At 46.7% G+C, this 25,110-nt stretch overlaps 2 protein-coding genes across 6 annotated transcripts in view; both read right to left on the bottom strand.

Annotated features, from left to right (window-relative positions):
- Positions 1 to 1,039: 1,039 nt before the first annotated feature.
- On the bottom strand, positions 1,040 to 17,691 carry FAH (fumarylacetoacetate hydrolase). The gene is made up of 14 exons (XM_059858511.1): positions 17,519 to 17,691; positions 15,125 to 15,235; positions 14,386 to 14,507; positions 13,264 to 13,313; positions 11,739 to 11,829; positions 11,118 to 11,215; positions 10,809 to 10,861; positions 9,334 to 9,433; positions 8,457 to 8,587; positions 7,633 to 7,708; positions 7,033 to 7,079; positions 5,981 to 6,082; positions 4,874 to 4,991; positions 1,040 to 1,263 (listed from the first exon to the last, which is right to left on the bottom strand). The coding sequence occupies exons 1-14, from the start codon at positions 17,597 to 17,599 to the stop codon at positions 1,184 to 1,186; spliced, it is 1,260 nt and encodes a 419-aa protein (XP_059714494.1). The 5' UTR covers positions 17,600 to 17,691; the 3' UTR covers positions 1,040 to 1,183.
- Positions 17,692 to 19,880: 2,189 nt separating this feature from the next.
- The window catches only part of ZFAND6 (zinc finger AN1-type containing 6), a 36,433-nt gene continuing 31,203 nt past the window's right edge, over positions 19,881 to 25,110 (bottom strand). For all 5 annotated transcript variants that reach the window (XM_059858514.1, XM_059858516.1, XM_059858515.1 and 2 more), the window contains 2 exons: positions 21,437 to 21,550; positions 19,881 to 20,848 (listed from right to left, as the gene is read on the bottom strand). In XM_059858514.1, the coding sequence (XP_059714497.1) occupies positions 20,700 to 20,848; positions 21,437 to 21,550 (263 nt within the window). In that variant the 3' untranslated portion in view covers positions 19,881 to 20,699. The remainder of the gene's footprint in view (positions 20,849 to 21,436; positions 21,551 to 25,110) is intronic.

A 25,110-nucleotide genomic window follows, 5' to 3' on the forward strand; every position in this document is an offset into this window, starting at 1 on the left:
TTCCAGCAGCAACGGGACAGCCTGGAAAAGCAGCAGCATGGGCTCATCCTGCTGTCACCACATGGAGCCAGCAGCCTCATCAGGTCCTTCACTTTGAGGACCAAGCAAATATTTAACAAGTTCCCCTTGCACTACACCACAGTTCATTATCCGGTCTCCCGAGCTCCTCCAGTCAGTAATATCCTCTAATTGATGTGATTTGGCACTGGGCCATGGAGGTAAATTGATTTGTAGGCCAGCAGGAGACAGCAGATGCCCTTTACATTTGAGGAAAGTGGCATGTGGCTGTGTTTACTGGCGGCTGCAAGGGAATGCCCTGGCACCAGATGCCTCTCAGGGTGCAGGAAGGGGCTTGGCCCACACGGTGTCCTTGTCACAGCCCCTGGAGTGACAGGGTGTGACTGCCACCAGGGAGTGCCCGGGGATCACTCCAGTGATGAAATTCCCCCTCCCTCCTCGACCCCAGGGATGCTGGTGTGCAGGGTGAGAGAGAAACAGGGAATTCCCTTCTCTAGCCCAGGGCAGGAGGCACAAGGGTGATCTTTGGACCATGACCTGTTGAGGGGTGCCCCAACACAGTCTCCCATCTCTGGGCTGGAACAAATCACTTTCTGGGGCAGGAGAGTTGGCTCTGCTTGTGTAAGGGCAGGAGGAGCAGGGACATCCTGCCTCTTGCCTTCACTAGGGTTGATTATCACACTTCCAAACTGCTTGGTGCCAATTATTTTAGGGCACTGTCATGTAACTCTTGCTCAGGAAGGTCTACAAGTTTGAACAACCATATGCAGCTCGCCTCCAGGATTTCTCCTCCAGCATATTAACACTGTGGAAAAAGGAAACCAGCACGGAATCTCAGCTCTTCTCATCAGCCTAGTACTCTGAATATTTAAGCTTACTTGAAAGCCTCTTTTTGTAATTATGAAAAAAACATTAATATGGTAGAAGAGTTAAGAATCTCATTTTCCATTTCAATCATCTTATTCATATTCTGAGAATTTTAGGCCAGCATTGAAATCCTTTTCTTATCACACCAGAGAGCCACATTCACCTTTAAGATATTTATTGATAATTAAAAATAGTAAGATTACAATCACTCATATAAAAATAATAAAAATGAATAAAGCAGGATGACCGGTAGAGGAGGGAGGAGGGCTCCTCCTTGGCTGTCACTTTACTGCAGGCCTCATGGATTGGACAGGGCTGGAAGGATTTTTCCTGAGCACTGGCCAAATCCCACACGGAAGCCATTGCCCTGGCAGTAACCTAGGGACAGAAGACAACACACAGCTTGTTCTGTGAGGACAGCAGGATTTTGCCAGGAATAAAAGTGAAAAAAGGCATAAAGAGACTAAAACCAAGTGAAAACATCTCAGATATGCAACGAGGGGCAGAAAAAAAGAGCACCAGGAAGAGTTCAAGCAGCCCAGGAATATGAGAAAAAAGAAGCACAAACTGTTAAACGCAGCAATATACAAGCTCAGTGAATTGATCAAAGAACAAACAGGATGTGCCAGCAATATTTCTGTTTTCAAACCTAACCTGCAGCACCATCAATCTACCTGGCAAACTGATTCACTGCCTGGCCCAGCCCTGCAATTAATCAAATAAATCTGGATTCTCTTCCTGCAGCATCAGGACTGCTCTTGGGATGTTAGGATGCTGGCAGCCAGAAAGGCAGTCATTAAACCCCCCCAAACAGCAGCACCTACCCTTGCAGAAGCTGTTTCACTGGCTAAAGTCAAGTGGTTCAGTTCCATGAGGAATCCAGCATCTGACTCCAAGTTCTCATTAATCCTCTGTTACATAAGAGGGGTGGGAGCTCTGCTGGCTGCTGCTGCTGCAGAGCTCACGGGGCTGTGACAGCCTCTCTGAGCACGGGACAGCCCTGAGTCTCCCTGCTCCTGAGTGATGGAGGGGCTGACATTGGGACAGGGATGCTGCAGCTCCTCCTGCTGCCACGGGCTGCCCCACAAACAGCAGCCACCAGCAGGCAAAGCAGGGCAGGGGACAAGGCAGGGCCTCCTGGCCCCTCTGAGAACTAACTCTGTTCTGGGAAGAGCAGCTGAGGAGACCTACTGCAGCCTTCTGCTGCAGCAGCTGATCAAAGGAAGGGCAAGTGGCATGTGCTGCATTTTCAGGACTGATTTCAGAGCTAGAGATGGATTTTCCTGATGGAATCCATCACCTGCATGTGATTAAAAACAGCTGCCTTCAAGAAGCCAAGAAGGAGCTCAGCAGAAGAGCCCCTAATTCCCACCCTTAGCACAGATCAGTGGAAAACTCCCCTGAGGAAGAGAAAGGGTGGGATCAGGCTGCAGGGCAGCCAAAGTGACTGCAGCACAAAGGGAGACCCTGCCAGCCCTAACCCACAGTGCAGCTCTCACAGCCAGGCTGAAATGAAGTTTCCAAGGCCAGTGGTGTCTCTAAGTGCTTGTGTAAGGCCACAGACACCGTCCTGGTGTCTGCCAGGTAATCCTCACCCTTCAGCAGCAGTGGAAAAAGGCACTGTAAGGCTCAGCTCAGCTTCCATTTGCCTCATTAGGCTCCATTGCCAGCTTTCCTTTGAGCAGCAGCTGATTATTTCAGTCCAATTTGGTTATCCCTGCTGTCAGGCACAATTTAGAGCAGCACCAAGGAGCAGCACACTGAACAAAGCCAGCCCTGTGCTGCCAGCAGCCCTGGCCTGAGCTCTGTGAGTGCCAAGGAGCTACTGAGGGGTTTCTGCAGGCAGCTGCCAACACCTCCAGGAGCCCTTCCCCGGCCGTGCTCCCTCCCTGAGACACTTCTTGGGAGAAACACATTTCTCTCATTTTATGTTTTAAGTCTCTGAAATAGGTCCCACGTGGGGAGTAAGAACACAGAGCTGAAACAGAAAACCAGAAATGATGTGTTGAGCACTTGGCAAGAGCAAATGGCAGTGCCTTGGGAGAGGATGGAACAGCACCAGCCCTGCCCCAGGGGTGCCTTAAGGCCCTGGACCTGCCACACATCACCAAATAAATAAATAAACAAACAGGAGCAGCTCCCAAGCAGCCCCAGCAGCCCCTGCTCTTTGCAATGCCCTGGTGCCACAGCCCCAAGCTGTGCCAGTGTGAAACAGCCCAGCAGAGCAATTGCCATGGCACTGTCCCCCTGCCTTCCCCAGCCTAGCAGCAGTGCCATCGTGCCACCTTTAAAGGTTAAAGGCAGTCAGGATTCCAAGTATTTACTGGATGAACACAGCTTGTCCTGGGCAGGAAGAGCAGGGCTCATGGGCTGGTCACACTTGTCCCCAGGCTGGCTCCCCATGCCAGCAGCTCCCAGACTGTGAGGGGCTCCTTGCCAAAAGGGGCATGAGTGTGCAGCTCCAAGGGATGTCCATCAGCCCTCACTGTGCCCTAATTTAGGGCTCCTGGCAGAGTTACTGGAGGGAGACTGGGGACTGGAGGGCAGTGTGGCACTTTGGATTGCTGCAGGAGTGTCCCTGCATCTATGGGGAGCCTGGAGAGAGCAGTGTCAGATGGCTCCACGTTTCAGCATGGACTGACTGGGCTGGTGGGAGGCTGGAGGATGTCAGAGGCACTGGGGGCTCCTCAGGTTCATCACCTATGGCTCTCTCTAGAACATCTCAACCTCCAGCTGTCTCAGCACCTTCCTCTGTCAAACTGGCAGCAGCTCACAGAAGCAGGATTTTCAAGGCTGTTGGATGGGCTGCCAGGCAGGAGGCACTGGAATTGCCAGGGGACTGGAATACAAACATTCCATTTTTTTTTTTTTTTTAATCACAGAAAATTCTTGACTTTTCTTAATTTATTTTTTTTTTCCCCAGAGAAAAACAGTTTATAATTTTGGACTGTTTTGTCAAAGATCCTAGGAGTCCAGTTTGGGTTGAGCAGGCCCAGGTACTCAGGCACACATTAACATCACACCATGAGGCAGCTGCCCAGGAGTTTGTCACTCACATTTTCTCTGCCCCAAGTCCCACCTGAGAAGCCTGTCCCCACTGCTGGAGCCAGGTGCTCCTGTGCAGACATCTCTGGTCACATCAGCAGGATGGAGCTGCTCAGAGCCAGGGGTGGCACTGGCTGGGTCTCAGCTGGTGACACACAACATCCCACAGGACATTCCCTAAAATCCCAAAACCCCAGGAGGTCACACAGCAAAGAGGCTTGAAACAAATTTTCTCATGTCTGTCCTTGACAAATATTTGCACCCCAAAGATGAGAGGAAAGGACAAAGTAGATTTGTTTTGCACTAGGCTTTGGGTTAAAAAGAAGTGGGAGTGGGATTTAGATCACAAAACACCGTGATAGATTTAAATTCATAAAACCCTCAGATTACCAAGATGAAAACTAAAGCCATGTCTCAGCATGAATCAGGCCTCAAGCAGAGCCCTTTTCAGAGGAGAGCTGGTCAGCTGCTCTAGAGGGCTCCATGCTGTTTCCCTCATACTTGATTTGCAACACACCTCACTGAATAGGCCTAGGTTACAAATGAAATATTATTTGAAAAATAACTATTTTTAGCATTTGCCAAGCTCTGCCCCACATGCAAACTTGTACTGTGGTGGAAGCAATTCATCAGCTGCTCCTAGTCCTGGGGTATTTTTACCCATAAAGGCAAACCTACTTCCATCATCTCCTTGGTGCTTACACAATGGCATAGCAAGAGCAACAGGGACTTAGCAAAGCAAATAATCCATTCTAGAGAGCATTTATGGCAGGGAAATTTCCATCCACAGCTCCATCCTCCTCGCAGGTGGGATGGAAACAGCTGTGCTTGCATGGCAGGTATGCAGAGAATAGGCCAGCTCCACCCCAGGGGCTGTCCTGCTGGGCTCAGCCCATGGAAATGTGTCCTTGCTGCAGTGTCAGAGCAGCTCTCCAGCCATTACCTGTCAGAATTACTTCATCTCCATCCTGCAGGAACTTACGAGACTGCCCACTGCCAAGGGGGATTTCTTTTGTTCCATTCCAGGACAGCTCCAGCATGGAGCCAAAGCTCTCTGGCTCCTGCAGCAAGAGTTCATAAACAAATAAACGATTTTTTAGTATCTTTCCTGCTGTTCAGCTTCTTGCTGCTGGGAGCAGACACACAAGTATGTTACCTCTACAGAGCAGAGTTTTGCTGTTGAATTAATTCATTGATACTTTGGGTCCTTTTCTTGACTTTGCATTTTAATTTCTTGCTGGCTATTAGCAGTGATGCTTACGGCTGTTGTCTGGTGTATTTAACATAGTGTTCAACCAGTTTGGGTCTGCCACAGCAAGAATGGAAACAAGTGGAGGAAACTTCCACAAATCCAGTGCTTTTATGTAATCACCTTTCAGGTTTTAGTTACATTTTGTTCTTCAGAAGAGCAAAGCTGGTGTTTGTGAGTCCTTAATGTCTTCTGCAGTACAATAATCTGAAGATTCAAAAAGCACCTCAGAAATGCTCAAAAGTGAAGTACAGGCATCCCAGCTTGCAAACAACTCACCTGAGGCTGTCTTTGAGACAGCATGAACAGGATCTGTGTGTGGTGGTTCAGAAAGTGAGGGCTGCCCAGGTATTGCAGCCACTGTCCAAATGGCAGCTCAAGGGGAGTGACAGCTTGTGAAGCTGGCTCCAGCTTCAGTGGAGAAACTAAAAGTTCTACCAGGCACCTTTTATATTCTTTTCAGACATAAAGAGCTGCATTTCATAGAGGGTAAATGGATTGTGAGGATGCTTCCACACAGAAGTTAATTTGCATCTGTTGTAAAATAGCTCTTAGGGAAATAAGTACAGGAGAGATCAAAACCCCAAACCTCAACAACATAAAAAAACAGGCAAGCAAAAACCCTACCCAAACCAAATCACTTCTCAGTGTCAATTTGGGGCTACCAAAGTAGCACCCAGAGTGCCTGGGAGAGAGCTGCAGATGGTTTTGTGGTGCTCAGACCAGGAAGGGCTCAGCCCCAAGCCCTGCTCTGTTGGTTCTGGGTTGCTGACCAGTGACTGTCATTGTTTTAACACTTACAGGTCCACTGATGGTGCCAGAGGCCAGGAGGTCTCCAGGCCTGAGGTTGCAGCCATTGATAGAATGATGAGCCAGCTGCTGTTTCATGGTCCAGTACATGTGCTGGAGGAAAGAAGAAGAGGGGCTAAAGCAAGGAAGCAACAAAGGACAAACTTCTCTGGTGGCCATTAGGCTGTGCAGAATGGAGTCACGTTGCCTGGCCCATGGCACTCTTAAAACCCACACTTACATGCAATTTAGTCCATTAAAATTTTTCTTATTTCAGCTGGATTTCATTTTTCCTCTTGTTCCTCTCTAAGACCAGTACTGCTGACCCAAGCTGCATGATTACACCCAGTACTTTAACAGCCTTGTGGAAAAATCTACTTATTACTGATTTGCTGACTACTGATTTACTGATTAAGGTAATTACTATGCAAAGAGCCAAATGTGAATATGAAATGGATTGAGCACTGCTGCAGCTGGCACATAAATCTCCTGGTTTCAATCAGTGGGTGGAGGCAGAGCCCCCACACTGCCCACAGAGGGGATGGGGCAGACCCAGGCTGGCAGCAGTGAGTGGCATCCAAATCCATCTGTGGCTGCAGAGCTGTATTGCAGGAGACAATTCCCTCTTCCTGCAGCCCTCTGTTCTGGTGGCTCCCTGCCAAATGCACAGAGCTAAGGATGCTCTGAGCACCCCAAAGTGAGCAGCAGGGAGAGCTGTCCCCTCCATCGAGCATTCAGGTGTTTCCACCTCACTGGGGGGAACCAGCACCATCCTCATTTCATCTTTCAAAAATAAAATGGTTTTCATTTTTTGGAAAATTCTGGACTGCTCAGTGGGGGATTCACCATCCCTGAAGTGTTCAGAAGGTTTGTGGATGTGAGTGACATGGTTTAGCCGTGGGCCTAGCATTTGGACTCATTGATCTTGGAGGTCTTTTCCAGCCTTAGTGGTTCTGTGATCCTGTTCCATGAATCTAATGCAAAAAGCAGTGTTTGAAATTGCCTGGGCTGGAGCTGATGGCATCAGCAAGATTGCAAATAAACAAAAGATACTGGAGTCTTACCTTGAAATTGGATCTGCATATAGTAGTTGGCGTGCTCATTCCTTCTCCTGCAGAAAATAAAGGATAAAAAAGAGAAAAGCAATTTGTTTGTGTTGGATGAATGATGTTGGAGTCTTTTTATTTTACAGATGGATGGAGACTTCTTTTATCACTGTAATCCCTAGTGAGAAAGCAGTAATAACATTTTCCCTAGCTATGAAGACTGGGATTTCATAGAAAACAAGTGTGTGGATTGCACTGGAGCAGCATCAAGCTGCCCATTTCCCACTCTCTGCTCTCCTGTGAGAGAAACACCTGGACCCAGTGGTCAGCAGGGCCCTAAGGTGGGGCTGAGCTGGATTAACATCTGGATCCCACACAAATCTGCTCATTCCCTGCCTATGCAAGGAGACCCCTCAGGGACCCTCCTCAAGGGGAGCATTCCCTGCTTGGCACATTGCTCCACAGCCAGCAGGGAGCAGGAGGAGTTCTGCCTCTTTCCCTGGGCAAATAGGGAAAAGAAGGAGCACAGAGCCCAGAGCAAAGTGCCTGAAGGTTGTGGTGGTGCCACAAAATTTAATTGGCAGTTGCAGCTTTGTAACCCCCTCAGCTTTGCCATACCTTTAATGGCAACAAAGAGCTTGATGTCAAAAGTGTAGGGCTCCTTATCCTGAAGGTAGGGCAGTGGCTTGGGATCCTAAAAGCACATGAAACACATCACAGTCTAAACAAAAAGAAATTTAAAAATCCACAAGACATTCCAGTGAGTATTGGTGTACCCAGCCTGTGCTGCACAGCCCATTCCTTTCACCATTCTTGCTGCTCAGATTATCACTTTTCTTGGTCTCATGCACACACTTTCACAGATCTTTCTGAACAGACATGATATCCATGTAATCCAATTCCTTTTTCTGCACCAGGCTTCCAAAAGCCATGCCCATCATTTCAGCGTGGATGTTAATCCAGCACAGAGTGCCAGCACACCCTTGCTCTGTGCCTGCCACAGAAGATGGTGAGGTCTCTGCAAGACTCTCTTATCTTCCCCAGTTTTAACCACCTGCACAATGCAGACAACTGGAAATGCTTGAACAAAGTGTTCTGGCTTGACTCCAGCCTCTCTCCACCACTTACTGGATGCCAAGTGCTACCAAAGACCCAGAAGAAGCTCTGATTAGTTTATTTTCCAGGTGCTTTAAGGATGATTTTTCTGCCCCCCTCAAGCAGGATGACAGCACAACATGTGCCAGGGCCAGTGACATCAATGAGCACTTGGGCTCAGAGGTTGCCTTCATCTGCTCAGAAGCAGAATCCCAGCTGTGAATTCCATGGAGACAAAATCCTTGGCATGGAGGCAGCTCAGTGATTTCTGCTGATGGCACCTTCCAGCCCTGCTGACATTTTTTTAGCACTGCTTTTCCTTTATTTCAACCTTTTCTCCTGCTGACCTGGACAGGGTTTGGCAGCACAAATGGCATGAGAGCTTCCATGGTGACAACCCAGGGAGAGATGGTTGTGCCAAGGCTTTTGCTCAGGAAAGGACCCAGAGGAACATATTCCCACTTCTGGATGTCACGGGCTGGGAAGAGAACATTCAAAGCAATGCAAGTAAACATATCCTAGGAATTGCACATCCATCAGACCCATGAAGGAGTAACATGAATTGAAATTGCCACCCCCAGCCTTTCCTAGCCGTCCTGCCCAAATCCTAATTTAAATCCATCCATTTTCAACCCAATTTTCATAGATCAGCTAGATAAGGATGATAAATCAGCAATAAGTAAAACAAACCAGATCATCCCTATATAACCAATATTTTTACTCCCACTTTATATTTTTATAATTTATAATATTTATAATTTATTATATATAATTAATCATATATAAATGATAAAAATAAATGTATAATAATCCTTTTATGTGCAGCTAATGGTCTTTGCCAGCCATAGGGAGAATTTCAACACGTTAAATCTTTGCAGAGACTGAGGGATTTGTGATGCCCAAATCCTTTTCCTTTTCCTGACACTGAAATCCATCACCATCCTTGGTATCACCATTCTCAGGACTCCTCCATCCCAGCCCAGAGGAAACTAGACTGATATTAGCTCTTTCATAAGTAAATAAATCTTCATTAGGCAGCAATTTCTGGTTCTACTAATTGATCAAAGATGGATTGAGACGGGCAGCACTTCCTTTCCATCCCTTTCAGTGGTACCAGTGGTTTCAGTGATCAGCTCTCTGCTGTTAGAACACTGATTTGTGTCCCTGGGCTTTCCCGTGGGGCTGCACCCCCCTCTCCAGGCAGGCTCCCACAGCACCGCTCACCGCTCCAGTCGTTCATCAGCACCATCCCAAAGATGTGCTCCTGGGCTCTGCTGATGGCAATGGGCTCCCCAAACTGGTTTCCAGGACCTACAAAGAATGCCTGAAATCAAAAAGCAACGTGTGGGTTATGTTTTTGGAGCTAAAGATCTTTTCTGGACAGAGAGTTATGGAACAGCAGCAACAGAGGCTGGGCAGGATGAGTTTTGCACCATTTCCCACACACATTTGGACAGAACCCATGGCCTGCTCTCCTTTTCCTCCCCTCCATGAAGCTGGCAGGCTTGAACTACTTAAGAGCTCTGTGTTGCTAAGAGACAGGCATTAAACAAGGGCACGATGTTGTCAAAATGCAGGAGGGAAAAATGGCCCCTCCTAATCAGAGTCCGGATGCAGAACAGGTTTGCCCACTGAAGGGACTGACTGCTGCAGACAGGGAGCAGGAAGGTTTAAAGTCATCCAAGGGGATACTGAACGTGCCTGGAGCCTGATGAGATAGTGGGCAAGAACAGGCAGGTGGAGAAATGTGCCCACTAAGTAAAGCAGGCCGTGAACTGGGTGCCTGCACTTATTCCCTTAGGAATCCACAGCCTGCAGAGGATTTTATAGGAAACCCCAGCTGTCTCTTTCTGTCTACAATATGGAAGTTTTTCCTTCTGTTCTTGCAGCAGCCAGCAGTAGAGCTCAGGCTGGAAAGCAGAGCCATGGCAGCACCATTGGAACCCCACTTTGTGGGACTGCATCTCCCCTTACAGCACTGATTGGCAAAACACACAGCATTAAAGAGTTTCACCACATTTTTATAACCATTTCCATCAATATTACACTTCTTCCACAACTTTTTATTTTGAAGGGAAAAGATTGGGAATAAAACATACAAAAATTATATAAGCTATTAAAAGGATATAAATCTTAGTAGACTCCTATGAAACCCTCCCTTCTGGACCACACTAAGCCACAGCATGTGCCTTCCCACCATGTTTTTTTTACAACAGCCACAGCACAGGTTTTAACTTTCCAGGCAGGAGAATCAGGAGTTTGAATCCCACTGCCAAGAACTCAGGGCTTCCTCTGCTCTAGCACAAGGTGCAGACAGCCTGGACTTCCCAAGCCCCAGTGTCCACTGATGGATCCTGGCAGTGCAGAGGTAACTGCTGACCAGGAAACGGGCTGTGGGGGCTGATGAAAAGAATTCTGCTGCCTGACTGCACCACAGGTGCTCAGCTTTGGCCAGGTGAGCTTTTTCCAGCCTGAGAGCTGTATGAGCAAGCCTCCCAATGAGCTAAGGCACCCTGCTCCTCATCCAAAGCAAAGGTTTGTTCCACAGAAATCCTTACTGCCTGCAGCACAGACAGCTCAGAGAAGAACACAGAAATGGACCTCATGGGACATTCAGTTTAGAAGAAGCTAAACCCACCCTTTCTTCTCTGTTTCTATTTTAATATTTTTGAAGTCATAAGGAGAAAAAAGCCTCTCACCATTTCTAACTCGATATCGAGACGTTTACAAGCACCAAACACTGGAGGTTTATCTGTGGGTAGAAGCAAGAATATATTACAACTGGGAGGCAGCTAGGGAAATAGAAATAATGGCCAAAAGAAACAGCAGCTGGTGCTGCTTGGCATGGAACAGAAAGTGGACTTAAACCAGGGCTTTCTCTTGCCCCGACCCCAGGCTGGGCTTTGGGCAAGGCAGCCCAGACCCTTCCACTCCACTACTGTATGATGTGGAACTAAACTGAAGAATAAAAGAAATAAGAATCCAGATTAAAATCCCCCAGAACTCACCATTGTCAGGTTTCATCTGTCCCACAGGTCTCCTGATGGGCGTCCCAGACACCACAACAGACGATGCCCGGCCGTGGTAACCCACAGGTAAGTGCAGCCTCGAGAAAGAGCACCACAGGGCCTGGGTTAGCTGGGTGCCAGAGCAGCTTTTTGGGGTGAAAGCAGCACGGGAGTGTGGGGTACAAGGAGAAGGAGCTCTGCATGCACAGGCACAGACCTCAGCACCTTACTCTGATATAAGGATGGAAGCGATGGATCCAAAGCCATGCTGCAGTCTTAATGCACTTCTGTGCCACTGCTCCAATTAATTCCTTGGATCTTAAAATCTGCTTTCTTCTCACTCAGCAAAACCTAATTTTTTAGGTATATTTGTCTTTGAACTAGGGGAGCTGCACAGTAACTGGTGTGGCCACTGCAATGAAAGGCAGTGCAGATTCAGCTGAGGCTGGGGACATGTGGAACTTGGTTCTGGTATTGAACTCTGGACATCACTGATTCTCATCTGCTATGACCTGAAACCAGTGTGGCCCTGAAAAACTACTCAGACCTTTGAAACATCATGTGTATGTACAGATAAGCCTGAAAATAACGCTGCACTGGAGAGCAATCCAAGCCACCCACCAGTTCGGCATCAGAGCGTTCTCCTTCCCCCTGAACATGATCCCGACGTTTGTGGCATGCTGGCGTGAGGAGTAGAAGTCCGTGTAATCTCCTGCACGAGGAAAGAAGCCGTGAAACAGGGATCAGTGCAGCCAAGTCCCTCATCTGTGCGGACTGAGGCCATCACCCGCTGCTGGGAAGGGAAGGAGCAGAGGAGACAGCGGGAGCGCTCGGGGGATGTCAGTGAGAGCATAAAGGGGTGGTTCACAGTTCACCTATACATTATGCAGACAAAAATGGCTTTTTTTTTTTTTAAAGTCTCCAGTAGAGAAGAGGAGGGAAAAGGACGTAAAGCAGCAGCCCCCTTTCCACAGACAATTCCCGCTGCGCTCCCTGCAGCCGGCGGTGCCGGCGCGGGGACCTGGGCGATACTCAGGACATCTGCTGCCCTCTGCTGCCATCCCTGCAAACAGCTCCCACCTCCCGAGCCTCGGGAAAACACAGGCAGGGAGGGGAAAACACCGTGTGCGAGGGCGCGTTTGCATTATGTTGGTCAGGGAGCTCAGTAATTATCCGGCCGTGAGTTATCCCCTGCAGCTCCAGGCTCCCAGAGGAGGAGCCAGCCTGCCGGGAGCAGCAGGAACCACCCAGGGGACAGAGCTGCACCAAGGGCTGTGGAATCCTAAATATGCCTCCTGTCGGTGTGATCCACACCAGGGCAGTCCCTTCCCAGTAGCCATGGGAGCCAGGAGCCAGCAATTGTCCGACAGGACATGTTCAACCTGAAAGTATTTTCAGAAGGGTATCACACCTCTGGGAACTCCTCGTGGTTCCTCTGGGACAGGCTAGACTTTGTCCCAAACCAGGGCTGTGCCCCCAGGAAGGCAAAGGCCAGCTCAGAGCAGAGCTTGGATAGAAAATGGGCAAGTTCACATCCCTGTTCCTGTGCAGGTCATGCCCTCAGGTGACTTTGATCGGGTTGGTTTGGGTCCAAGCACAAACTCCTGCTAAAACCAGGAAATGTTTATGTATCTATATGAATATAGGAGTCCCAAAGCAGTCTTCATGGGAGTGGAGGCAAGATCTGGGATGCAGAGTAATGGTTTGGGAGGGGAAACCCATACTTGTTCATGAGGCTGTGCTGGAATAGCTGCCTTGGAAACTTTGCAACATCTGAAATATTTTCTGATGGCAAAAGGGGAAATTGTTGGAAACTGAACAAGTGTTTCTTTCCTGGCTCTAGTCACAAAGGCCTGTGGTGATGCCAAGATGATGACAGGAGTTATGTACCACCAGACACCCCTGATTTAGTGGAAATTGCATCCAGGAGTGCTCTGGCTGCTACTGAGCTTCCCCAGGCTTTTATTCTTGTGCCACAGACAGCACCTAGCTTTCATTATGTGCAATAATCTACTTCTGGCTGCTGCAAACCCCATTCCCTGTCACAGCTATGATGTGTCTGTCTGAGGCAGCTGGAAATGAAGCAGCTGCTCCGTGTGGGAGCAAAGGGCAGTGCCAAGGAGCCCCTGGCTGCCCCCAGACTCACCAATGTGGGCAGGCAGGTGCATCCTCGCAGCAGCTTGAGGTACAAACGCTCTGAAATGAAAAATAATGCCTTCAGATCTCAGAAAACTTGCAGCTCCCACCCATAAGAAGCATGGAAGAGGCTGACTTGCTCCCCCAGCTCATTCCTTAATTTAGTTTGCAAAGCCTTGCAGAAAATAAAACTGGCAGGAAGGCTGGTGGCTGCACAGGCTGCTGTTACTGGGATGGCTGCAGCAAAAGGAGCAGCTGCCAGGGGGTGATGGGAGGGGGCAGCCCTGGGGCTGGCTGGATTCCCGAGGGGCACAGAGAAATCCCAGAGCCCGTGCCCAGGACACCACTGCCCCTGCTGGGTGGGAAGGATGAGTTCATGACACGTGGCTCCTGGGGGGTTGGATTCCAACTGCTGGCCCTGCTCATGGCAAGCAGCAGCTCAACCCCTCTCCTGCTCATGAGAGCCTAAATCCTGCCTAATTCTGGCAGGACAGGGAGGAACAACTCCTGCTCACTGCCAGGGCAGGCACTTGAGGTGCTTAAAGCATCACTCCAGACACAGGTGTGGGGTTGATGGGCATCCACGTTTTCCATCAGCACAGAACAGAGCAGAGCACAGTCCTCCCCTCCTGCTCCTACACCACTGCACAGCCCCAAAGCTGAAGCCAATTTGTGACCACATGCTCAGTTTTAGCAAAGTCAAGTGGTTACTGAGGACAAACTGGGGGTGTCCCCTTCCTGCTCCAGGTAAGACAAGCAGGGAGGGAGGCACCAGGGCAGGAAGGACAGGTGGAGACCCTTGAACCTTGTCTCCATGGAAGGCCACGGTGGAGGGGGGTGGCCAGAGGACCAGCCCAGCCCCCACAGAGAGGCAGCAGCTCTGGACACACCCAGGGCAGAGCTGGCTGTTGCCAGGTGGAGGGTGACACCCTGAATCTGCGGGCAGTCACGATATTAATCAGAGATTAAGCTTTGGGTAATTAAGAGAAGGAAGCACTGGATGTGCACAAACCCCAGTTAATTCCCACGTAGGAGGCAGGTGGCCACGTCAGACTGTTGGTTTTGGTGTGCTGTCACTCAGGTGACACAGGGCACAGCTGACACCTCCCTGTGCCACTCTCTGCTCCCTCACCTTCTCCTCAGCTCCGTGTTGTCCCTCAGGGTGGGCTCTCCAGCTGACAGCAGCTTCTGCAGGAGAGCTCTGGCCTCGCTCCACGCCGGCCGGCCCAGCCCCATGAAGGCATTCAGGGTGGGCTGACAGTGACACACAGGTGCAGGGGCAAAGAAAAAAACACATTTTTACTTATCCTTCACTGCAGGAAGGTGTCCCACACTCCCATCCCAGCGCTGGATGCCCGTGCCTGGGGTTATGTGGCTGTGGCTGCCCAGAGCACCCATCCCCTGCCCATGGCTGGCTGCACCCCCATCACACCCCAAAAGTCCTCTGCACAGGACCTGCTCCATGCTGGCATCACCATCCTCAAACCTCTGCAGGCCCTGCTGGCTTTGATATCTCAGCCAGCTGTAGACAGAGATTGTTCCTATTTCCCTTTATCCTTAACAACAACTCTCTGCCATTCATATCCCACCCATGGAGTGTTGAGGGCACAAGCAGGAATTAATTAATATTTAGGCTTCGTGTCAGACACCTGCATTGCCAAAGGATGATGTCACTTTCCTGGAAAATGACCTCTGGACCCCTGATGGCCCTGCTGTCCTTGCTATCACACCTGTGATGGTTTTTGCTCTACCAGAACCCGCCTGACAACGTATTTCCAGTTCATGTTCTTTATCTCACCACAAGTTGCTAAAGTGCCTTATGGAATATTTGTTAAATGCTTGTGGAAACTAGAACAGACTCTGATAAATACCTGGTCAAAGACGTGCTGGTGTTTGGCAAGAGCTGGTCCATTGAAAAGATGTTTAATGACGCTGAGATCCAAAATCTGGTCCCCAATGGCTACCCCAAGCCTGTGCCGAGGCTGCAAAGCAGCAAGAGGAGGGGGAAAGAGAAGAAGAGTTTATGCTTGTACCCAAAAATACCCCAAACAGGGCATAGGGGAAGACAGTGACCACAAAGAGTTTACCCATCCAGGACAAAGAGCTGGTACCACAGCAATGGACCTTTAGGAGCCATCTGAGGCTGGCTGTTGAAAAATGTGAAGCCCTATGGGCAGAGCAGCACTGCAGACTCCCTGCAGACCTTGAGGGGTGGAAAAGAGCCTCATCCCACCTTTTGGGGAGAGAATAGCATAACAAGCAGAGGTTTCTCTCCCTGCCCTCTTTCCCCCAAAAAGAGGCTGACTTGCTCATTAATACCCATCATTAATGACATGCATTGCAGAATAAGCCCATACATCTGCAATATGCTGAGAAGTGGGAAAACACTACTGCTCCTTCTACCAGTGGGGAACAGAAGCACAGAGAGGCCATGGGCAGGGTGAATTCCATCCCTGTGGGCATGCCATTGGAGAAACAGCCACTTCTGCACCCCATCTCCTCCCCAGAGGACAGAGGGTGCTCTGGACTCCCCTGGTGATGCCAGGAGCCACACCATGCCCAGGCACATGATTTCTGTGCCTCGCTGGACAAGGCTGCCCTACACAACCCATCCTCACAGCACACCAGGAGCTCAGGACCTGCACACCAAGCCCAGGCTGGATCCTCGCTGCAGGAACAGCATCCCACACATGGGGAAATGGGACAGATGCAGCCCAGGAGACAAAGCTCCTGTTCATGCCCTGGGTGCATGCAGAGCCAGCGGCGACGGCGGGGCAGCAGCACCGACAGACCCAGGGCAGCTGCACGGGGCAAAACCACACCACAGCCTCCATTATTGTGTCTCTGGGCTAGAGAGACAAACTACTACAGCCACTCTGAAAAGCAGCTCACCAAAATAACCATCTTCAAAGATGCATGCTATTAAACCTATTTTTCAACCTTTAATTTCCAAACAAGATTCCAAATGTGGTAGTAGGCATTTATTCAGCAAACATTCCTGCAGAAAAAAACTAAAGGTCATGTCAGGTTAATTTGTAACTGGGATAGTGAGGAATGACACCAATTGTCTTAGCCTGAAATCATTAAAACATTCAGCTACCATCAAACATTATTCTCCTAAATCATTTCTGTAAGTCTTGCCTGTCATTTCACAGGGTTTGAGTGAAGATGTCTTTTTCAGAGAACAGTTACTGAGGAAGGCAGAAAAATAATCCAAACTTGCTAGATAACAGCACACGCATCTTGGAATCAATTAAACACACCATCTCATTTTATCTTCAGAAAATACCACACCAGAAAACACAATCTACTGGTTTGTTTGTTTTTGTTTTTTTTTTTTTTAACCTTCATGGATAACTAGCAGAAAGCAGAAGACAACAATGAAGTTTCCATGAGCAATGACAAATAAATTCTCCACTTTTTCTTTCTGAGAAAGAAAGAAAAAGGCCACGGTGGAGGGGGGTGAGGGCTGAAACAAGCTCTTGGCTTGTTTCCCTTTCTCTAGGAGCTCCATCCTGTCAGGTACTCAGAGATGTGAGGTCCAGCCTAGCTGGGCTCAGTTCTGATGAAAATTGGGAATTGAGAGCTACCTCCTTGGTAGAAAGGCTGAGTCACATTTTCTTATGTGATCATCATAAAATAGAAGGCCTGGGGCTGGCTCAGCTGGCAGGCTTCAGGCCCAGCTTTAAACATGACACCTTGGCACACACCTAATGCAGCATTGCATAAACCTACACCCAATAGAACACAACTGGTCAGCTGCATAAACAGGTAAAACACATTTGGTGTGATGGTTTAATGCTTTGGCAGCCACCCACAAAACTCCCCAAGAGCAGTAGTTACAGGGACTTTTTAAGGGTCATGGTGTTATTACAGTCACAAAGAAAATGAAAGACCAAGTTAAAAATTTAAAAAAAAATGAGCATGAAATGTGCTGTGCCTCTACATAGGGAGTGGAAGGGTCAAACATAGATTTTATGATGTCACAGCAATGATGAAAACCACACAAGAACTACTGTATGTATCAGCCAAAGTATTCTCATCAGCATTAGCACTTCTGATTTCTTTTGTGCAATTTCAAAGAAGCAGTAATCAAAATAACCACAGTAAGGAAACAGACAATGTGTCAGCTACAGCTTTGCCATCAGGTCAGGAAGCCCATGAGTGTCTCAGGCTAGGAATTCTCCTTTATCCCACATTGCTGGGAAATTCTGCTCTCTCATAGCCCTGGACCAATCCCAAGAACAAAGTTTGCTGTTACTCACCTCGTCCTTCGTGGAGAAAACCCCATAGGGGAGGTTTTGGAGAGGAAAATCTGAGTCCTTGTCTACCTGGATGAAAGACATGCTGACCCTTGAGCAGCCCCTGCTTACACACAGCTCCCACCTCCCAGGTGCTTCCCACCTTCCTCAGAGGAAGATCCTCTCCAGGTGCTGCAATCTAGAGCAGAGGAGCATCAAATCCCACCCTGTCCTCATGCACAAACCAATCACTGCTCCGTGGCCATCCCACCCCCTGCCCGGGCCCTGGCAGTGGTTAATCAGTGCCAGAGGCTGGCCTGAGTCAGCAGCTGTGAACTGTCCCCAGCCAGGCAGTGACCCTGGTGAAGGGGGTCTTCTCCTCACAGGCACCACCCCTCGAGGCACTGAATTTAGGGGTGGACTTGATGTTCTTGGAGGTCTCCTCCAACCTTAACATTTCCATGATTTTACAAACTCTGCCATGAAACTGAGGCCTTCCTGTAACAGGAAACTCACTGGGGGTGAAGGATCCAGCAGCTCCAAGAGCAGAGGTAACTGCCCTGGTTTCACTTTGGAGTGGTCATTTATGTGCCAGAGCCCTGGTGAAATGATTATGTCCACACTGATTCTCCCACCACAAGCTCAGCAGGCCTTGGGAAGTTGCACAATTCACACCTGAAACTGCACCTTTTGTGGTCTTTAGTTTTGCAATGCTGCTGCACCTCATCAAGTTCTTCCATTTTCTCCAGATAGTTCCACCACCTTAAAACCAGAGACAGATGTGCAGCCAACCAAAAAGAATAGGGAGGCTGGTGCTTCTGCTCCCAGTCCCAGCATTCTCCCATCTGCAGGAGAAAATTCACTCATTGTCAGTAGAAGCCAATGAGGGAACATGCTTGAAATTAGAACTAAATAGCAAAGGCCACATCTTTCCAACAAAAACAGGAAGACACTTGCGATTGCCTAGCCAAAATAGGTTTGCTGCTCAACCTTTTTTTTTTTCTCTTTTAGCAGAGGAGTCATTAGAAGAAATGCAGCAAATGCTACAGCCAGAGATTCAGTGCAAGATGATATAACAGCATCATCTGTGACAGCTGCTCACTTGTTGAGACACAAGCTCACAAGGTGCTGTTTGAAAAGGGGTCTTATTTAAACATCACAATGCCTACCTTGTGGAAGATTTCCTGAAAAACTTCCCCTGACTGTTGGAAATGTTTTAAACACAGTGAAGAGGTTTCGTGGACAGATTATAGGATCTGTGCTACAGAACCTGCTCATTCCAAAGCTGAAACAAAACTATGATGAAAACCTGTTCCAAGTCCAATGTGAGGAGAAAGACTCAAGCACTTTGTAGTGCTGTGAATGTGCTGGTGTTAATTAAAATGTTAATCTGCTAACCTCAAGCTGATGACACAAAATACAGATTGAAGTGCAGATCAACCACCAGGATAACACAGGGCCATTGTCAAAGCAAACAAACATGACACAATTCTCAGGTGTCACAGAAAGGCGGACATCCAATCTAAATGCAAGCTTATAGAAGAGACAGGAAGTGTGTGAATACTTTTCTTATACCTTCCCTTCTTTCAGGCACCAGAACACACGATCATACCATATTTTCCCCCACCTTATGATATCTATGGTGTGTTCTCTCTGCCTGGCCCAGAAACATCACTGTCATGTGAAAGGCAGATTGGTCAGGAGGGCACACAGGAGAGAGAAAAGGAAAAGAGACCAGAAAGAGGGAAGAGGGAGGACTCAAAGTGAGAAGGATCAGAGAACAGGGAAGTAGCAGAAGAGAGGAAAGCAAACAGAAACACCCACCAAAGATGACACTGCTGCTCTTCCATGCCCTGTGCTGTGTAAGAGGAAGTTTAGCAAATGCTTTGAGGAAATACAGGCTCTCTGACCCATGATAAGGCAGACTATTACTGAAACTTGCCAGTAAGTTATTTATTTCTTCCTTCCTTCCTTTACTATGAACTCCATGTGCTTCATAGATTGTGGTTAGGCCATTTCTGCAAGCACAAGCTACTTCATTTATTATTCAGTCTTGCAGATTACTTTCTGTTACTACTAGAGAAAACTACTTCTGCTGCTCAGTTTATATCCTAAATGTAGTGTTTTATCTACTAATTGCCAGCCATAGCTTTTTAAGAGCATTCCAAATTTTAAAATCAACAGACAAAGTCTGGAATCTGCAGTGCGTCCCTGGTAGTTACAGGTGAAGAGATAAAAAAAACACATCAGAATTTAGCAGGCATTGGGATACACATGGTAGCTGTGAATAAATACACTTTAAGTAAAGCAACCATCAATGGAAGGTCCCCATTAAAATAAAGCAAGAGAAATCCAACTTACATATGCCAGTGACAGCCACAGGGGCTCGGATTTTTTTAAATTTTATTTAATCAAAGTTAAGACGTGGATAAACATAAATACAGCACAGGTACTTCAGATCATTCTTCATATTTGTGTACAGACAAACTGATGGATGTAATCCCAATGAAAACTGCAGTCAATGAAGTGCATACAGCCTTCCCCCCACACACACAAAAACAAACCCCAATTAAAAAAAAAAAAGAAAACAACAAAAAACCCCCACACAATCTCAGCACACACTCTCATTACAAATGATTCATACATAAATAGGTAGAGGGTGCAAACAAGCTAATATGCGAACATGTATAACCTCTCGTTAATGGGAAAAAAAACCAGAAGCAGCCATAATGATTAAAATACATTCAGTTACTGATAACTAGTTGTGCCAAACAAGGCATTATCAATAAAAAAAAAAGGAAATTGTGCTGCAGAGAAAAGCTATATACAACAAGAAAATAAACTGCAAAGTTAACGCATGCATGTTTTATCCTGGAAAAGCACAGCCCTCCAATATTTTCTCCATGTTTGTTATAAAAGCCCTCTGCACTCAACTAAAATTAAAATGATCTTAAAGGATAATACTTGTAAAGTTTACTTAAGTCTTCAGCCACAGAAAACTGCAATGAAAATAATGTTCAGAGTCATTTTCAAAACAAAACAAAAAAAAGAAAACAAAAAAAATCTATTCATCTGATGACATGCATGATTAAAAGGTCTAGGCAAGATACACTGCTCTACATTCCTGATGACTAAGGAAAAAAGCTCAAGTCAATTTAATCTGCAGATGGTCAGAAGATTTTTGTATTCCAGCAGAAGCAGCAGTTCAGATCTTCTGGATCTTTTCCCCAACAACTACAGGATTCTCTTTTCTGATTTTCTCAGCAGCATCAGCTTTGTAATTGTAAGAGCAACTGTGTACATCTGAGTAACGGTGCATCCCACAGTAAACGTTCCCACACCGGCATTCGAACCCTGTGGACAGAAACGGCAGCTTAGACATTTCAACATTCTTAATGACACTGGTTTGCTTTAAATCCTGAATGTGTTCACTCACTAGCAGTAAATCTCAGTCACCAGTGTCAATCAATCAGCCAATGAGCCTCTGCTGCAGAGAGCATAAGAATCACAAGTAATACATTTTTAAGTGATTACAGCAAGATTTGACTTGACCATTCCTTCTTTTTTCATGACTAGCACAGAACATTCCTACAGAACTCCTGCCCTCTTACTATGTTTATGAATCTTCACCCTCCAGAACTCAGGCCCTTTCACTGGACCACTGCAAAGCTGGCTAGTGAATGGCAGCAAACTATCATCCAATTCTCAGCTAAGCAGAATTCCAAAAGGAAGTATTTGGAATTATGAACTTTACTTTAAGACAGGAGGCTGAAAAACAAAATTATACATGAATGACTAATTTAGTAAGAGTCAGCTGAAAGCACCTTTGACTGTTATTTCAAATAAATATCAAATGACCATGACCCATTTTCCCTTTAAGATAACATTTCAAAGGGCCAAAGCCTAAACAAGCCTAAGGAAAGTGAAATCAGTATTTCTTACCAGTCAGTCCAACCTTCTTCCTGCACATGAAACAACGATTCTTTTTCTGTTTTGGTTTGTCAAGCGACTTGTCCTGTTCTTCAGGTGTAGGCTCTGCATTCTCTGACACTGAAGCTGACATTAAAAAAGTTAGTAAGGACAGTGGAGAAAAGTCTGTCTCTCCCCTTTGAAGTCCTACAATAATCTAAAGCCCATGCTGTACATGTGGCCATTTTGCTGCAGTTTCCCTGTCTGAAGTGCATTGGTGTCTCCACAGCAACTGGAACTCCCTCCTTCTAGACCTTCAATACAATTTAGGAAAAGAATTCACCAAATGCTTGAAAATACCACAAAAAAACAACCAAAACAATAAACATTAGGTTTAACAGCAAGATTCAGCACTGTCAGATCCAGGAAGAAAATCTGACAGCCAAGTGTTTCCTCACAGTGTTACTTGCCCAGCTCCCAAAATCTGCTTGCAAGAAGCACTCTGTGTTAACAGGATCAGTTGAGCCAAACACCCTCTTTCAAATCCTGAATCAACATTATTTTTGCTGAAGACTGCAACGTGGAGGCCACACAAAACACAGTGTTTCAGAGCAATCTCTACCACTGTGATGCTGCTGCTCTTGCACACCTGGAAAAAGCCCACACAGGACATAAGTCACTACCAGGGGTGACAAATACCAGCTCAAGAGACCCAGACTTACAGGGTGGAACTACACTGCACTGGAGCCCAGAAGGAAATAGGTAAAAACCTAATTTTAAAGATATTTCTCCTAAGGCATCTTTCAACCTACTTTAGTGTTCTCTCACATCTAAAAGAAACAGGTTACAGGCTGTGTGGGAGAGTATGAACAAGTAATAGTAGTATTTGCCTGAGTCAGGTAAAAACAGAAGTTGGCTGGTTTTCCTCAAGAATTTGCACATTCCTTACATGACAAAGCAGAAACAGAAACAAAAAAAAACCCCAACTTCATTTAAAGAAGGGCTAAGAGCCAACCTCTGCCTACCAGACATAGCTGGACCACAGCAGGACAAGTCTCCAGTGAGTAAGACACAGAAGTTGGGAGTATTTGCAGCAAAGAACAAAAGCAAGCTCCAGATGGGAGGAGTGTGGATGGAAGCAGAGCTAGAACTAGCACTATAGGGAAGGGAATACAACAGCAAGCTCAGACATTTGTCAGGGAAAAAGCTGCAGTCATCTCTGTGCAGCTGGACTTTTGTTTGTCAGAGACTGTCAGATGCAGTTCTGTGCTAGCTCTTCACCAGCTGACAGCTCTTCTGCATGACAAATCCAGTGGGGTTTTTCATGTGCTGCTATTCTGATCTTTTTTTTTTCTTCTGAAAGGAAAGGGCACTCATCACTTTTGCTATGTATCAAAATATTGTACTAAGCAACATCAATGGATAGCAAGATACCTGATCACCAGCAAAGACTCTGCCTGAGGGGACAGTATATTCCACAGATTAATCTAGCAAGGATACTATTATACGTGGTCTATTAATTCCTTCTCAGATACCATCTATGTTACAAGCAGAGCTTCTCTTTGTCCTGAAATTTATAACAATTCATGGTTGGCAAAGAAAAAAAAGTTCAATGCCTTTAAATGGCTGTTAAAGGGCACATTTCTGAGTGGGCATAATATCAAAAGGATTGCAAGATCCTTTGGTTCTAAAATCAGCAAGGACTAAAAGAGGTAAGTACCAGAAGGGGTAAGACTTACTCAAATGAACTTTAGTAGTTTTACACAAAACAGATATTGCAGTCTTTATTAATTCATTAAGACAGATTCATGCCATGAGCTAACATTCTCCAGCTTGCATTTCCTGTTGTAGCAAAATCCAGTCACCTCAATCTAAGTTTCACTAAGAGCCTCTGTAACTATTAGCTAAATTTAGGAAAAATTGGCACTCTTCCCTGCATAACAAGGCTCTCATGCACCCTTACTTACATTTTCTTTGTGCGTATGGCTCTCACATTAAAAAGGTTTAAAAATATTTAAGAGCTGCTGCTCAGTGTAGAACCGAGTGGGAAGATCCTTCTACTGCACCAGAAGTCACTTTGTATCTACTGTAGTAACCAAAAATTTTAGGTCTCAATTTGCTTTTGAATAGAAGCTAGAGATCTGAACCAAAATCCTCTATGATAATCACAAATGTCCTAACCACTTTAGATGACCAAGTGCCACTGTTCAGTCTATAAGCTACCTGTGATGACCACAGCAGAAAAAAGCCAGGTAAGATGCAATACTGTCCAGCTTGGAGCCACTCCCAACTGCTAGACTTCATCTGGATTCCAGATGCTGCTGCCTGCCCTCCCTGAACCAAGCTGGCCCCTCTCCCAGCCCCAGCCTTGCCTGCAGCCAAAAACAGAAGCCCTGGCAGCAGCAGTACAAGCTGCCAACTAACCAAAAAGGAGTAGGGTATGAACACAGTCATATTTCTGGAGTTGACAAGTTGGGCTGGCCACTAGAAGTTCCCTGATTTACAGAACATGTTCCTAGCTGACCAAAACAAGCAGAGCCTGGATTTCCTCCTAAAGGCCCAAGCTTTTCCTATTGCTTTGCTTGTGCAAACCCCTGCCTGAGCTTCAGTGTGTTCTGACTGAGCACAAAAACAGCAGCCACATGACAAAATGCACTCCAGCCTCTGCACCCCTGCAGGCACAACACAGCTCTGTGCAGCAAGGCACCCATCCTGTTCTCCCTCTTGATGTTTTATATTCATCACACCTGCATTACTGGGCAGAGATTTTAAAAGAAAAAGGTTTCTCATTCCTACAGAAGAGCATGAGCAACGACATTTACTTCTTAAGAGCATTTCACTAGGGCTAGTAAGAAGAACCCCCACATCTTCAGAGGAGTGAAATGTGAAGCTAATCCAAAGGAGAATATCACTACTTGTGAACATTTTAAACTGACATAATCAGCCTAAAATACACTGTTTAAATGTTAGGAAGTGGCAAATTAAGTAAGAGCACACTCACCCACAGAATTTAGTTTTAAGTCTTTCTGTTGAGTGTTTCCTCTCCCCCTGGAGCATTCACCCAGTATATCATGATATCCTGTATTATATATGTCATAAGCATACTCTACCTCTGAGTCCCTGGTACTATCACAGAAGTGAGAAGCATCAATCAATTCCTTTCCAGTACTGTCTACTGAGCCCACCCTGATAAGGCTCACTGAAGCTGAAGCCATTAGCTCAACTGCATTCACCTTAGGTCCAAGTAACCCCAATATAAAATTCTGTAGCAATCTAATTATTTTAATATCAAGTTTTTTAAACTTAGTTTGAATTTCACTGTTTAACCTCACTAAAATCCAGATATGCACAAAATCAGGTGACTTCATTCAGAACAGCCATGTACCTTTTAGACAGTTAATCCAATCTAACTTTGTACTTTGGTTTTCCAAATAACAACCACACCACATGACGTGAGTGATAGCATTTTGCAATGCTAACAGTACATGCTCCTCTCCAATTCACAACAAACTTGAAAATCACAGAGGCTGCTTTCATTCTCAGAAGTTTTCAGCCTCGGAAGGGCTGAGTCCATCCATTAGTTGAATTTCTACTTTTACCACCATGCTCTTCAGTTGTAGGAGCTCCATAATGTTTGTGGTGGAGTCCTCCTGCCTTCCCTACCAAGCTTCATTTACCTTTAAAGTCCTCCCTGAACCAGAAGCATG

The sequence above is a fragment of the Haemorhous mexicanus genome, chromosome 13 (assembly GCF_027477595.1).
Source record: "Haemorhous mexicanus isolate bHaeMex1 chromosome 13, bHaeMex1.pri, whole genome shotgun sequence".
Classification (NCBI taxonomy): Eukaryota; Metazoa; Chordata; class Aves; order Passeriformes; family Fringillidae; genus Haemorhous; species Haemorhous mexicanus.